The sequence below is a fragment of the Clarias gariepinus genome, chromosome 14 (genome assembly GCF_024256425.1).
Source record: "Clarias gariepinus isolate MV-2021 ecotype Netherlands chromosome 14, CGAR_prim_01v2, whole genome shotgun sequence".
Lineage (NCBI taxonomy): Eukaryota > Metazoa > Chordata > Actinopteri > Siluriformes > Clariidae > Clarias > Clarias gariepinus.
In genome coordinates, this window is record NC_071113.1 from 16,028,249 (window position 1) to 16,045,075 (window position 16,827).

Genomic DNA, 16,827 nt, shown 5'->3' on the forward strand with positions numbered 1-16,827 from the left:
TTCTATCTAGTAACTCTACCCCATATCCTAGAGATGTGAAAAGCATGAGAAACTGCTATCAGATAGTGCAGCAGATAGTGAGCAGAACATGCACAATATTTCAGCAGCTCCTTTAATTTTGCTTGAGAATTTGTCACATCCTCCCTGATAAGTTTTTATCGTTTCAAAGAACATTGTACATTGTATGAAATTAAGTACAGATGTATAAGAATTCACATGTTTCATTTTGATCACAGTTACTGTTACCTGCCCCATTATAAAAGAATGTTTTTACAACCTGGTTACTGTTATTTTTACTTTTTTTCCATTACAAAAGGTCCCATATCACACTAAAGTTGGAAAATCTGACATTATCTATCTATCTATCTATCTATCTATCTATCTATCTATCTATCTATCTATCTATCTATCTATCTATCTATCTATCTATCTATCTATCTCAAATAATAACAATTACTAAAGTTTATTATCAATTTAAAGGCCTTATTGAAAATCAATGTTACACAGCAAACATATCTGAAAAGTCACATTTGTTTACCAGAGATTTTTTAAAATAAAGATAAAATAATAGATAAAATAATCATTCAGAATAATCATCATCAGTTCAACTGTGCAAACTTTAATCTACGAGTACTTAGACTTAATTTCTTTTCACACTTGTATGTTAAACATTTCTCACAGCATCACCCCTACATTCAGGCATTCATGATCTGGGCAACTTTTATGGCAGGAAGTCAGGAAAACAGCACTGCTGTAAGCTTGACCTATTTATATCCTGCACAAGCCTGCAGAACTCTCTCTGGTCCCTACATATTAGCTCTCAGTGACTTGGTACTGAAATACAGCTCATGAAAACAACTGATTATTAACCGTCATCTTATAATGATAACAATGAGTGATAATGGTTTTAATTGTTGATATACAAGATGGAGTCAAATGAAAACATTTTTTTATTGAAACATGGGACATAAGGGGGTATGATTTTTTTTTTTGTAATCTATTTAATTCAGTGCAAGTGAAACAACTTAAGTCTTCACAGTGCTCTATAAAAATTGTGAATTATCTATGAATTTAGTTCCAATGTCATACCTTTTTAGGTTTTCAATTTGTCACCCTTACATGAACTATAGAAATATACACCCATATCAAAATGAGTAAATTTTGTATTTTTTTTAGTATGTGGGGAAATGTGTAGGACTGCATGCATGTAAGTATAATAACTATCAAGTACTGCCCCCTAGTGATTCAAGTGCTTAGCAGTTAAGTATTTCTACTTCAAAGAGAAAATTAGACTCTCTCATTCTCTATACTGCTTATCCTGTACAGAGTCACAGGAGGCCTGGTGCCTATCCCAGGGGACTTGAGGCACTAGGGAGGGTACACCCTAAAGAGTCACAGAAGCATGCACGCGCACACACACACACATACACACACACTATAGGGAATAGTTAATAGGCTAACCTGCATATCTTTGGCCCGTGTGAGGAAACAAAAGTTAAAAGTAAAATTCTATCAACCTCATTTAATTAAACCAATAATATTTACAACTTAACTATTCAGGACAAAAAATGAAGTAGACAACCTCCATAAGAAGGTTTAAACACATTAAAAGTTCTTTCAAAGTATTTACATTTATTCAAGGAGAAACTGTAGGGAGGTGAATACAGTACAATATAGTGTCGACCTGGTGCGTCACATTTTAGGCACTTCGCATAAAAAAATAATTGTGTTTTTTGTTTTTATTTTTACATTTTTTTACATCTCAGTAAACCCAAACAATGTGTTTGACATTAGCATTAAACACCAAACAGCTTTTTGCCTCATGATTAAAAAGTATTTGGTTGCGGTTATGTTGGCATGTGAGAGGGTTATGCTTTCTGCTTAAGAATGGGATGATAGTGTAGTGGGTAGCAAAAAGTCAAGTAAAGAATAAAGGTCTGTGAGTCAAAAACATTGAACAGTGACGATTGTTAAACTATGCATTTAAAAACCAAAGGTGAAGCAATCAGGATGCAAAGCAGTGGTAAACTTTGTACTGCCTTGTAACAATGATTGTCATATTTAAAGTCTTTGCAAACTGCACAAGTTCAAAAGGCTATTTTTGTGATATGGTAAAAAAGTATAACTTCACAAATTGCTGCCTTTTAATTTACATTGTAAATGCTGCCAACTCTGAGGTAAAGCAGAACTTGTTCAGAAAGTGACCATTTGAACATTTTAGATTTGCATAAGTCATTAGTAACAAATATAGACCAGTAGATTCTATGTAATGTCAGTACTAAGCCATTTATGTTTAACCATTCAAATATAGTTCAAACATTTAAACTGGGTTAACAGTATTGCGTATGCCAATAAAAGGCCTAAAATCTGAATAATTTAAAAAAGATGTGTTAACGTAATTACCACTTCATCACTGAACCCTCATGAAAAAAAAAAAAACAACAACAACACACAAACAAGAAGAGTAACCGCTTGGTAAAAATCGAGGCAGATTGAGGCACACAAGTATAAGAGAACAAGACCCAACACAAAATCAAGTTAGTGTTTGGTTGGCCATTTGGTGGGTTGGTGGTTTGCATCTAAACATGTTCCTTTTGTGGTAAAATATCACTGTGCTCTGCAGGTTTTCATCTTCATTAATAATAATAATAATAATAATAATAATAATATAAACACTTAAAAGAATAAAAGAAACAACACTAATATGGGTATGTTGACTGCACCACATACAGATGATGTTTAAAACTATGGTGAAATGTATTATTGCTACGAAAAATGACACTGGGTCAGTCTGAACATGTTAACAAAATATGGGATAGCACCAGTAAAACAAACAAACATAAAATATAGATACACATATACAGTGTATGAAAATACAGCTTCCACAGGAACCTAAAAGTTTGTTTCTATATCACTTTTGCACTAATATTTTTACAGCTACATCAACTGACCAGTGTTCATAATGAACATTTACATAATTTGCTTTTAAAAGGGACATCCTTATAAGTAAGAAATTTTTTAAAAACATTAATAAAGTAATAAGCTCTATGACCTCTACTAATGGTTAACGTCTGCAGCCAACTTAAAACACACCATGATTTGAAAAAAACAACACAAAACAAAACCCTTTTCAGATGGTGTCGGAGCCAACATAAAAGATCTCTTTATAAACTGGATTCTGAAATTACCTGAGAAATCTGTTAACTGACTGCATTGAAATAGGTCTGTTACAGACAGCACCTTCCTTTCATACCAGTGATCTTTTTGCTTGCATGTATGAACATACAGTGTGTCTAGTTTTCACAGTTCCAATTATGTACATACACAAAGGTCTAGAGTTAAATATACATAGATTTAAACTATTTACATACAAATTGGTATCTAGTACCAAACGTTCTTCTATTACACTATCCATTTAAAAAAAAAATCTTCTGAATGGATATCTATGGAAAAAATAGACAGCTTAAGTACATTTAACGGTACTATTTTTCTTTTAAAAAGAAAAAAAAAGAAAAAAGAAATCTACATTAGAGGACGTTTTTTTGACAAAAATCCAGGTGCTACGTGGTTAGAACAGCTGATTCCAGTCTCTTGTAGCTTCCATCAGATGCCGCTGTCCATGGCCAATCCACTCTTCTTGGTTGTTAAACACTCGGCCACAAAACCAACAACTAAATGTTGGGATTTGGTCTGAACCTGTGCTGGAGGAGAACCTCACTACCTCATATTTGTTTCTTTTTGTCTTTTTTAACTTCAGTCTTAAAATAAAACGCTCTTTAACATTGTTCCCTGATGGCCGGACTCTTGACCCTGTACTGATACCAGGAGTGTCTGACTGTGTACCATCTTGGCCAATGAAGCTCCACTCAGAAAGGGCTCTGACTGTGTCCTCACACAATGCCACCTTGACAATCTCACCTTTGTATCTATTAACCGACCTCATAATGTTTGTCACCTCAGGAATATCAGCATCGGGGTGGTTTAGCACCACTACAGGCTGGTTTTGACGAGGGTATTTGATCTGCTGAAATGCGCTGAAGGGAGAAAGTCTAAGTGTTCTCTCAACATCTTTTGCCAGTGGCTCACACGATGAGGGGACCTCTTTTTGAGCAAGGGCCTTGCTTGACATTTTTCTAGTTTTAGAAGAGATCTCAATGGATTCCTCAAACAAGATCCTTCTTCTTCTCTTCCGTTGGCTCCGTGGACGGGCATGGATGGGCAAAAATGATTTCTGTACTACTAAGCCATCCTCAACTTGGTTTGGACTGTGGCTATCTGACTGGGGTAAAATGCTTCTAATCTTTGCTGAAATTAATTTTTGAGAGGGCCTGTGAGCACTATTAGAAGTTTTCAGTCCTGCTGACCAATCTGAAGACATAAATAGGTAAGGTGACTGTTTAGAATTTGTGGCCACATAAAGTGGCTTTTTGCCTGATGTGTATGGGGTAGGGGAGAGGAACTTGGTCCCATTGGGACTTCGAACAATTTTAAGGAAAACCCTGCTTTTTCCTCCCTCATTTGCTTGGCTTCCCTGGTTTGTTCCCTTCTCATTTGAACTATTTAACAGTATCCCTGATTTAGCTGGCGAGATATACCTAACCAAGTATGCTTGTCGACCAGTTTGCAATGGAGCTGCCTTTTCAGACGATTTCACAGGCATAGCCAATACCGGCCGTGTTGTCAGGACGGTCTTTGATGTTGAACCAGTTGACTCAGTACTTGGGGAAACAGGAAGTGGTCGTTGAACTAAATAACACATAGGTTGTGCGTTGTTTATCGTCTGTTCTGTGGGTGACTTAACAGTACCTGATAAGAGAAGAGGCCCTTTTAGGGCAGAAGCACTGACAAAATAGCGGCCTCCATTGCTCACCGTTTGTAGAAGTGATGCATGACCTTTGCCCTCTTCACTTAACCCTTGAGCCGACATCCCAATTCTGCCTCCATTAAGCGTGAGAGACAACCCTGAACCTTTACTGGGAATTTCAATTCCTGGCTTAACATATGACACATTAACTTTGGAAGCACAGGACTTTGTAATAAGCTTGAAGCCTTGGCCACTTGTGAGCTGGACAGGCACAGCATATGGAGTCTCGGCAGTCTGAAGAAACATCTGCTTCTTTCCCTCAGGCATCTGCAGGATCCGAAGAGTTGTTTTTGTAGGGCGATTAGTTTCCTGCAACACAGTTGAGGATACCATCCGTTCTTTCTCAAGCTGCTGACTGATGATAGCATCTGAATGCTCTTCAAGTATCTTGCCCAAAACAGCAGCATTACTCAAAGCTGTGGAACCACCATCTACCATAGAAGACATAAAATCATCATCTTTTCTCTTTTCTGAATCTAACAAACATGCTCCCTTGTCAGACTCTAGCGTCATTGGAATGGGTAAATCATCAACAGTAGCTACGCACTCATCAACCTCTATGTCGCTATCAGACACTCGTTCCAATGATTTACTCTCACTGGCGGAAACTGTATCATGAACACCTGAATTGCTTTCTTCCCCACTTCCTACACATTCTTCAGACTGTTCATCCACAAGGGGTGGAGAGGCAGGTAGTGTTAAACTCCAATCTGAAGCCAGCTTGTGTTCATCAAACTCTTCTTCACACTCGTCTTCCTCCAAGTCCTCATGGGAATGTTCATCGACATCCAGGAAATCAGGTGAACTGCCAAAAGACTCTTTAGAGTAATTGTGAAAACTAAAAACCTCTTGATTTGGGGAATTCTGCAAAACAGTGTCAGCTTCTGACCCACAATCTTTGGCATCAGGGGAACCATTCAGACTTGTTTTATTCTGTGGGCTTCGATTGGAATCTAAGGGATTATCTGTGCGTGGCTTCTTTCTGGGAGAGAAATCGGTGACTGAACTTGGCTGAAAGGTCTCACCATTTAATAAATTAGGAAAGGGGGGGGTTGGAGTTGCTGCATTCTCCGATAATGAAGTCTCACCTCCGTGATCAACAGAGGTCTCTTTCTCTTCATCAGCTAAACCAGGGGATACAGTTTTAGGTGAACTCTGCTCTGCACCATGGCCTTCAGTCAATTCCATAGTGTCACTCAGCACTAAATTACCATTAGATTCAATTGAAACAGGAGGAGTAGTGAACTCATTAACCAGTGATGACAGCGTGGCACCACTTGTATGAGTGGGGGCTGGAATCTCAGAAAAAGTACAATCATCTGCACTTGATTTTGATGATGTGAGATTTTCGGTACAGGAATCTAAATCTGTGGTGTGTTTAGTAAGCTCTTCTAACTGAGCTCCTTTTACTTTGGTTTGGTCAATGTGCAATATCTCAGCTGGGTAAGGGGTGGCATGTGTAGATTTGGACACCTCAGAAACAGACTGAAGTGGACAATGGTCACAATCATGATGTAATAACTTCTTTTCTGAATCCAAACCAGAAAAATCTGCCTCTTTGTTTATTGTGTATGAATCAGTACAATGTGAAACTGATGCCTTGGTAAGAGGTATACCAGATATTTCAAGGACTTCATTATCTGCCTGGGTTGAAATTGGGTCCACATTTGCTTCATGCTCATTTAACAAAGGTGACTGGTCCCCGCAGTGATTTTCTACATCATGTGCCTCTGTTTTTACTGGGGAGGATACATCTTTCTTTGTCCCAGAATCTAAACTGAGAAGAGATCCTGATTTTTCAGACAGTGAGGAGTAGGGGGAGCTATCACTTTTTTCATTATCTTCAACAATATTTATTGGTGACATTTCATTTTTGGTAGTAGGTTCCTGTTTTGTTGGTATAACTTTTAAAACTAAATGCTTTTTACCATCTACCATCTTAAAGCCCATTACTTTTGTGGTACAGTTTGGGGGAATTGAGATTTTGTTTTTGACCATGAGAACAGTCAACCCATTGCTGTTGCCAGGATCTAGAATTCCAGATCCAGCACTGAGTTCATGTTCTTGTATCTTTGGCTGTGTTGTAGTAGATGTGACTGGATAAGATGACTGTGGCTCACTCTTTAGTGGACCTTTACACCACTTGTTACTCTCTTTCTTCACGCCAACAGCTCTTTCAAGAAACTGCTGTGTTTCCTCCAAAGTTTTTTCAGGATTAAACAATCGGCCACTGTGGTCAAGCAGCCCTACCCCAGGGTAAGAATTCAGCTTTGACATCCACTGTGGTTCTCTGGTTCCTCCAGCAGGAGGACTCTTTTTAAGCAGCAGCTTCAGTCCTGGAGAATTTACTCTAGAATTGTCCTCGACTGATCTCCATCTGTTTGTTCTATCCACTTCTTCTCCATGAGCCACAACCATATGCTTACTTAGATACTCCCTCCGTGCAGCACCATAACCACACAGCTGACAAGTAAAAGGGAATGTCCCAGAATGGAGTTTTCCAGAGTTTAGCTTCCCTTGTGTGGAACTCATGGATGGACACTTTACACATTTGTGGCTGCCTTCATTGTGATGATGAATGTGCTGGACAAAAGTGCCAGCATCTCTGGTCGAAAAGTCACATTTCTTACAGTGAAACAGTCCATTACAGCTGTGGCACATAATGAAATGCCTGGTGAGCAACAATAGAGAATACTGCACTCCATCATTGCAGATCTCACAAGTGACCAAAGTGTCTCGATGTCCAATGCGATGTCGCTGGAGAGACGAGAACTCGTTGGTGACGAATGTACAAAGGTCGCAAGGATATGTTGGAAGTGTTCCTTTGTGAGCGCCTTGAAAATGCTTCAACAAGTCATTTGGGCTGTAAGTGGCATCACCTTTGCATTCAGAGCAGCAAAAACTGAGTATTTTCCCAGAGAAAATAGCACCCTGTTGGAGCTTACATGGTGATTTCTCTGAGGCCTTGCTCTCAGCGTGAGAGTTATCAGTACCTGATTCACCAGACTGTGTTTGATCTTGGACACAAAGGTCATTATATGCAGAGTCTTCTGTCTGATTTGCAGGTTCCTTTGATGGTAACAATGCACTGACTGAAGCATCTTTCTCAACATCACCGTTCTTGTCATGGCTGTTTGGTGGGTCATCTGGAGTAGCCTCCATGTCTTATAACGGATCCTGCAAGAAAGAGCAAAATGATAAGATTGCTATATGGGACACACTCTATACTAAGAATGGTAAAAGCTTCTAAAATAGTACATTTTGCCTATTTTGGATAACATTATGTTCACTCCTATATAGCAAAGAGGCACTTGTGTATGTTTTTTTTTTTAGTACAGTGGCTGCATTTTAACTTAAACAATGTTAAAGTATGCAAGTAAACAATGATGTTTACAATGCCCAATGCTTATGTTGAAACATTTTATAATGTCTAAAATTTTAAGTATCAATATCAAAATCCAAACTTAATTTAAATGTGAGGCCAAATGTTATACAATTCACTGTTAAAAAGAGGTTATATCATTAATGAATATATAATATATATATATGATATTGTTTATATTATAAGAAATCTCTACCACCTCCTTGTGAGTGACACAAGACCTGATGTAAAACCAAACTAGCTGCCATTTTGCAATCTTTCTGTGGTTTTACAACGCTGGACAACATACATTGAGACAAAAACATGGAGGAGAGTTTTATCAGTTTCCCACTGGCAAGAAGATTTGTGGCTATCAGCCATCCAGTTGGGAGAGACGAGGCTAATTCTGGTCCAAGATGAACCCCTGTTGATGTCACTGGTGCTTCTGTAGTGACCAATTTATTTCAGGTAGCATCATCAAAAACTAAATGTTTGATAAATTAAACACAGTAAACATCAAATATACATTATGTAGTTGTATTATGTTTGCTCATTTAGAATAGATACATGGATTTAATTAGGCCAGAGTCTTGCTATTTTTTAATAGTGTTATTAAGCTTATAATATTTTTACATTAAATACTGGATTTTCTCAAACCTTTAATTTAGGAGCTTTTTTCCAATTTAATTGTACCAGCAGGGTCTATTGCTGTTTGCAAGAAACACATAACAGTACTCACCTGTGGCTTGATTTAAAAAAATCATAATATAACTATCAGACAAAATGGCAATTGTTTTCACCTTGGATCGTGTGACTACCAAAGCTCTATAGCCAATGATGTACAACAGCAGAGCAGTCACTTTAACTTCAGAAAAACTACAGGTTTGTGACTTTTAAAAATGCAATTTATTGTTACTAATATTAATGGTGGTCTTCAAATGGAAAAATTATACTATAACAAATAGCTATATTAAAAATTAACTATAATAAAAAGCTAAATCTAATTATAAATGTGATAAACTTGAACTTCATTGTATGTGTCAAAATATTTTCTATTAGCTGAGATGTAGAACCAAAAAGAACACCTGAAAACTTGAAATGTTTAATATAAAGCAAAAACAACAACAAAAATAGAAAACGCAATTTCACATTCTAGTTCTAGACAATCAGTTTGTTTGCACTGATAAGAACACTGGAATTCGAAAGATAATGGTGGGGATGTTACGCGTGCATGTGGAAATGTGCTTAGTATCGATATTAAACATAGCTGTGATTTCTGCTGTCAGTTTTATTCATCAAGTGACTTCACTTTTTTATCACACTGATTCATGACTATTGATGGTTTAGCACTATCCTTCCAGATTTTAATAATGTTTTGGATAGTTTTGATATTTTCCCAATGTGTGTAGTGTATAATGTATTTTATACACAGTTTACTTCTGGATACTGACTGTTAAAAAAGCCTTTAATAAATAGATTTAATAATACCAATAACAATGTGTCCAGGTCATACAAATGCAAATAAATAGCTGCATATCTGTATTTATTCTCATTTTCCATTCCAGTCAACATTCACACATGCATTCACACACTAGAGACAATCTGGAAACACCAATTAGCCAAATCTGCATGTCTTTGGACTGTGAGAGGAAGCCAGAGCACACAGAGAGAAACCCACCCAGCACAGGGAGAGCATGCAAACTCCATGCACACAGACCCCGAGGAGGGACTCGAACCCGGATCCTGGAGGACACAGTGTTACCCACTGTGCTGCCAAAGAATATAATGCACTGACTGAATATACTACTTTCCACACACTTAGTACAGTTATGTAAACTTTATAGTAAGTTATACAATTGGGTAAGAGTAATGTACGCGAAGTACGAGGTTTCTTTTGAATCAGACATTCCTCAAGGTTTTAAACTCTTCTGTTTAGTGCAACCAAACTTTGGAAAGCAACACAATTAAGGTAATGCAAGACATCAGTACAAGAAAGTGGATTTTAGGCAGGACATCTTATTATTGTACTTGATTTCTTTCTTTTGCCACACTGACCTCTGGTTTGTTCATTACGAATCTAAATTAATATCAATATTTTTGTAAATCTACTTTGTAGCAATATCTATTGGTAAAAGTGCCAAACAAAGAAAAACTGACAGAAACGGTGTTCATGTGGAAACTTAATGCGTGGATGTTCTCCTGATGTCCCACCTATAATGTTATTTAAAAGTCCATGGCTTATGCACACACTAATGCGACCTAGTTAATCCCGTGTTCGTTCAAGCACTTTCCTGGAAATCAAGTTTGAGCGACGTTTCGTCCCTAGCTGGCGAGATGCTCTTTATGATTACTGCATGCTCCTTACGGCGTTGAATGACTCATGTCTGTCGGCTGTGTGTCTTAACATAAACTATGAGCTAGGCTATTTCAATTGACTTGGCAATCACCAAGTTTGAGCAACGCGAACACGCACAAAACACAGAGGAAGTGCCATGCCAACCGCGCTTCACGTAAACGCCGCGGTGCTTAGAACTCTCCACCGATTCCGCATCTGTTCATACCACCCATCTCTAAACTGATTCTAAACAACCTAGTTATTTTTGCTAAATCAACCCCAAAAAAATAAAGCACGTCGCCCCCACCCACGCAACACATCAGACGATTAGAATCATACGGAAGTTCTCAAAAGAGTAGATCTTATCAATAAGTTATCCAGACAACCTCTGGGAAATGTTAAAACTTATAACTTTCAATTAGCGCAGCAGATAGACTTAATTTAGATAATTTACCTTTCTTTCCTCTTTAGACTGGCAGGTCAGAGACGGCGGCCATGACAGTTCCATCCGGGTAACATTCGGCTGCCTCACTCTGCTGTGTGTGAGTAGTGAAGCAGGAACTCAGAGCGGAGGAATATAGCTCACTACCTGGAAGTCTCATTAGCTTGTCCTCTTTAAACTTCTAGATCATTGTTGCCCCAAAAAGAAACTTTAAAATATTACATATTTTTGCTAAAACTAACTGAGGCTCATATACTTTTTTTTAAAAGACTAAACGCCCCATGTTGTTGCAGTGGTGTGTATAACAACAGTATAAGCCAGCCCCTTCTTTATTGAAGAGCTTTCTCACGTTGGTAGACTTCTCAGAAAGAGACGCCATGTCTGCTCATAGCCCGCCATTTTCTCTTAATGTTGACTACAACCAGATTAAACCAGCAATTGTCGGCCATAACTTGCAATTAAAATACATTAATGTCTTTAAAAGACATATATACATGCCCCAATGTTTACTTTGAGACATGTCAGTTAACTCATATGTTTCATAACCTCATGCTCCCATTTCTGCCTTTTTTTTTAATTGTCACATGTCTGTGCGTGTGACAAACTATTAAAGATGTGCTATTGCTAATACGTTTTCTTTTCTACAGCCATGGCCAAAAATTCTAAGAATGACTGACATATATATATATATATATATATATATATATATATAAACACACACAAAATCTGCTGCTATAGTGTTTTTAGGTCTTTTTTGTCAGATGTTGTTATGGTAGGTGGCACGGTGGCTTAGTGGTTAGCACTGTTGTCTTGCACCTCCAGGGTCTGGGTTCGATTCACGGCCAGGTTCAATTACCCCCTCTGTGTGCATGGAGTTTGCATGTTCTCCCCGTGTTTAGTGGATTTCCTCTGAATACTCTGGTTACCTCCCACAGTCCAAAGACCTGCAGGTTAGGCTAATTGGCATTCAGAAATTGCCCTGTGATGGATTGGCACCCTGTCCAAGGTGTACCCCACCTTGTGCCTTAAGCATCCTGGCTTCAAGCCCTTGAATACAGGATAAAGCGGCATAGACTATAAGTGAGTGATGAGTGAGATATTTTTGTCAGATGTTTCTATGGTAGGTGGCACAGTGGCTTAGTGGTTAACACTGTTGTCTTGCATCTCCAGGGTCCGAGTTCAATTCACAGCCAGGTTCAATTCCTGCCTTTGTGGTCATGGAGTTTGCATGTTTTCCCGTGCTTGGTAGTTACTCCTGTTTTCTCCACAAAGGCATGCAGATTAGGCAATTGGTAATTGTCCATAATGAGTGTGAGTCTGTATATGTGTGTGTGCTCTGGGATGGATTGGCACCCTGTCCAGGGTGTACCCTGCTTCGTGCCCTGTCTCCTGGCATAGGCGCCAGGCCCCCGCAACCCTGAATACAGGATAAAGGCAATGAGTGAGTGAATTACTATGGTATACTGAAGTATAATTACAAGCATATCATAAGTGTCAATGACTTTCTATTGACAATTACATTAACTTTATGCAAAAAGTCAATATTTGCAGTGTTGACCCTACTTTTTCAACACCTCTGCAATGCGCTCCTGCATGCTGTTAATCAACTTCGGGGCCACATCCTGACTGGTGGCAGCCCATTCATGCATAATCAACACTTCGTCAGAATTTCTGGGTTTTTGTTTGTCCATATGCCTCAAAATTTTAGTGTTTTGTTTCCCGAGATGCATCATAAATGCATCATAAATGCATTGTTCGAAACCAAACTGTTCTTGGATGGTTGGGAGAAGTTGCTCTCAGAGGATGTTTTCGTACAAAAGTGAAGTTGAGAAGCAAACCCACACATGAATAGTCTCAGAATGCTTTACTGTTGGCATGACAAGACTAATGGTAGTGCTCATCTTAATACATTAAGAATGTTACCATCAAGTCATGCCAACAGTAACATCCTGAAAACATTCATGTGTACAGATTTTGATGCCTGTGTGCTATTATTACCTGCAAGTAGAGTGTGCAGTCAACTTGCTACCGCTGCTCACCCTGCTCCACTGTTTTAGCAGTTTTTACTCCTGCCTGTCATATGTGCCATTGCTGTAGATGCATTGGAGTCTGATCCAGGGTTTCAGTTGATTTAAGTAAGACACAACACTTTTTTGCTACTGGTACAACACCTGTGAATTGCTTACAGTATTTCATAAAAACTAATGTTTACGCGGCGTACCATTACATGCACGTTTGTATCATGCCTCTAATGGAACTACCTCTCCAAACACGCAATCCTTGCTCACCACCCACTGTGCATTTACATGGTTACTGTTGACGATGCCTCCTAAAGTTACAGTATTTTCAGGAAGGAACATCTGTGACACACCTATGATGGAACAAAGTTCTGTCGCGTTTGTGACATGTCACAGTATGACATAACAGCCAGCATCACTTGCATTGGAACCCGTGCGCAAACAAACAAAGTCACAAACACAAGACATGTATTCATCACTACAAGCTTAAGACTAAACGGCAGAGTATGGAACGGAAGCATCTGCAAATCCTAACTAAGAACTTTATGCTTACAGTTTTCTGGGATCCTCAAGGGCCAGTGTTGAAACATTATCAGAAAAAAGGCTCAACAATGAATAGTGCTCATTACAGTGAGATGCTTATTGAAGAGCTGAAACCTAAACCCTAATGACTAAATGCAAAAGACTCCTATACAGAGGCATTGTTATCTTGCATGACAGTGCAGGTCCGCACACTTCTGCCCACACTGTCAACAAACTGTGCAAAAAATTATTTTTGAGGTGTTAAAGCATCATCTCTATAGTCCTGATCTTGCTCTATTAGACTTTCACCTGTTTGGTCCCCTGAAAGCAGCCCTACAAAGATGAAGATTCATTTTTGCTGAAAAAGTGAACACAGCTGTACATTCATGGCTCGCAACTCAGCCTAAAACATTTTTAATGAGGGAATAAGAAACCTTGTTGACAGATAAACAAAGTGAATTGAAAAGCAAGATGATTATCTCTCAAAATTGTGTATTTGTCTTTTCTAAAAATTAATTAAAGTAAATTTTACAGCCAGAGTGCAGACATTTTTTAATCACCCTCTTGTGTGTGCGTGTATATATATATATATATATATATATATATATATATATGCAAAAAAAAGAAATGTTCTCTGACTTTCAACTGTCAACTTTCAACTTAATGTGTAAATATTTGTATGAACACTAAAAGAGTCAACACCATAAGACATAAACTAAAAATGTTTCACAATGTGTCCCTGAATGAAGGGAGGCTCAAAATCAAAAGTACCAGTCAGTATCTGGTGTGGCCATCAGCTGCTTGAAGTACTGCAGTGCATCTCCTCCTCATGGACTGCCTATTGCGGACAGTCTGAGCACTGATGGAGGGATTGTGTGTTCCTGGTGTGACTCGGGCAGTTGTTGTGGCCATCCTGTACCTGTCACGCAGGTGTGATATTCGGATGTACCGATCCTGTGCTGGTGTTGTTCCACTGCGAGGATGATCAGCTGTCCTTCCTGTCTCCCTGTAGCGCTGTCTTAGGCGTCTCACAGTGCGGACATGGCAATTTATTGCCCTAGCCACATCAGCAGTCCTCATGCCTCCCTGCAGCATACCTAATGCACGTTCACGCAGATGAGCAGGGACCCTGGGCATCTTTCTTTGGGTGTTTTTCACAGTCAGTAGACAAGTCTCTTTAGTGTCCTGCGTTTTTAGAACTGTGACCTTAAATGCCTACTTTCTGTAAGCTGTTAAGGTCTTAACGACCATTCCACAGGTGCATGTTGATTAATTGATTATGGTTAATTGAACATGTATGGAAAACATTGTTTAAACCCTTTACAATGAAGATCTGTAAAGTTATTTGGATTTTTACAACATTATTGTTGAAATACACAGTCCTGAAAATGGGCGTTTTTTTTTTTTTTTTTGCTGAGTATATATACAGTATATATATTGCTATGCTGATGATACTCAGCTTTACCTTAGGATAAATCAACCTCCTCATCTACTCTGTGATCATCCAGTTTGACCATCTGTTTGGAGGAGATAAAGTCATGGATAAAGCAAAACTTTCTGCAGCTGAAAAGCTCTAAGACTGAAGCTATTTTTGTAGGCAACTCACACCAAGTTAGGACATCTAACATCACTAGTATCACCTTTTCTGGTCAGGATATCCTGTTGTCAACATTTCTTATTAACCTTGGGGTTAAAATGGATTCTCATTAGACATAGGAAGGTCATATCAAACACCTGTGTAATACATCTTTCTTTCACCTCAGGAATTTGCTATACAATTATATATATATAATTTCCAGCACTCACATTTGCAGATGCGGAAAAATTAGTTCATGCATTTGTCTCCTCCAGTCTGGACTTTTGCAATGCAGTCCTCATTGGGACTTCAAAAAAAAGTCTTTAAAAGCTGCAGTATATACAAAACTTTGCTGCTCGGATCCTAATGTGAGCACGTAAATATGACCATATTACGCCCATCCTTAAATCTCTTCATTGGCTCCCTGTTTCATTCATGAAACGCAAGGTTGCCATTCTTATCCACCTATGAGGATTCCTCTCCCTATCTCAAAGAACTTTTTGTTTCACATACATACACACGCATCTAGACTCAGCGGCACTTAGACTATGGAATGCTCTTCCAGAGTATCTGGGGACGCTATAGACTGTTGATAATTTTAAATCTGGTCTTAAAACTTATCTTTTTATCAGGGCTTTCGGGTTAAAATAATTTGTAGCACTTTGAGATTTGCTTCAAATATAAAGTGCATTACAAATAAAATGACTGTTTTAAAAGAAAAATCAAATCACCATTTTAAAAGAAATAAGGTGGGAATGGTTATACAATATGTTCTTAATGGAATAAAACACAATAGAAAGATCTGTTATAGAAAAAGAATCCACTTTGGCTTTGCATCATACTACATTACTATATTTGTTTTTTTAATAACAGCTTGTCCCATCGTCTTTTTTCTTTACAAAATAAATTGTATAGCTATTGCTAAAGGATACCTGCTTTAATAAGTTTATTTAATCACTGGGTACTCTGTGTCATTAAGATTGGTGCATGTAAAATATATTTGTGCATCATGATAAGCTCTTATACACAGCACGTCACTCCAATTCAGGGGTCACACTTCACTTGTGTGATTCATTATCTGCTTGTGTCCTGATTGGGTTTATGAAAACTCACTATGTTACAGCATTTAGCTTGGTGTTTAATATAATACACATGAAGTAGGATCAGAATGAGTTACACTATAACTGCTTTTACAAAATAAAAAGATTTTTCTGTAAATATCTGGCCAAGTAATTCTTAGAGGGACAACATATAGACATTTATAGGATAAATGATAATAAAGCACTATTTAATGTTTTAACTAGAGTCATGTGTACATATCTCTAACACGCACATGCACACACGCACACGAACAAGCTCTCCCTGAAGGGCTCATCTTCCTACAAATGTTTAAAAATTCAAGGATCTCAAGCAGTATTGCGGGTCACTCTTTCTATAATTGAAACATTAGAGAAATAAGAGATATAGTAAGTAATAAATAAACTGCTCTGTCATGGTAGTTCACTTAATTAGGATGCAAGCAAAATTCTAGCCATCAATTACTTTATATATATTGCATCTTTTGTATATTAAGTAATCTGCTTACATTATTCCTGAAACCGTCAAAAATGTATTTAAAATTTACTGCTATTTATTATTAGTGTCTACATGGATATTTTAATAATGTGTACCTTTTATTATTTATTTATTTTTATATATTTATTTAAAAT

General features: G+C 37.9%; 1 protein-coding gene across 1 annotated transcript; it reads right to left on the reverse strand.

Moving 5' to 3' along the window:
• Positions 1–1,618: 1,618 nt before the first annotated feature.
• On the reverse strand, positions 1,619–11,191 carry si:ch211-214e3.5 (zinc finger protein 518A). Its single transcript, XM_053512005.1, has 2 exons — positions 11,015–11,191; positions 1,619–8,041 (listed from the first exon to the last, which is right to left on the reverse strand). The coding sequence occupies exon 2, from the start codon at positions 8,024–8,026 to the stop codon at positions 3,569–3,571; it is 4,458 nt and encodes a 1,485-aa protein (XP_053367980.1). The 5' UTR covers positions 8,027–8,041; positions 11,015–11,191; the 3' UTR covers positions 1,619–3,568.
• Between the last annotated feature and the right edge of the window lie 5,636 nt (positions 11,192–16,827).

Coding starts and splice junctions, on each gene's coding strand:
- si:ch211-214e3.5 (XM_053512005.1), bottom strand. CDS start 8,026: ATGGAGGCTACTCCAGATGACCCACCAAACAGCCATGACAAGAACGGT.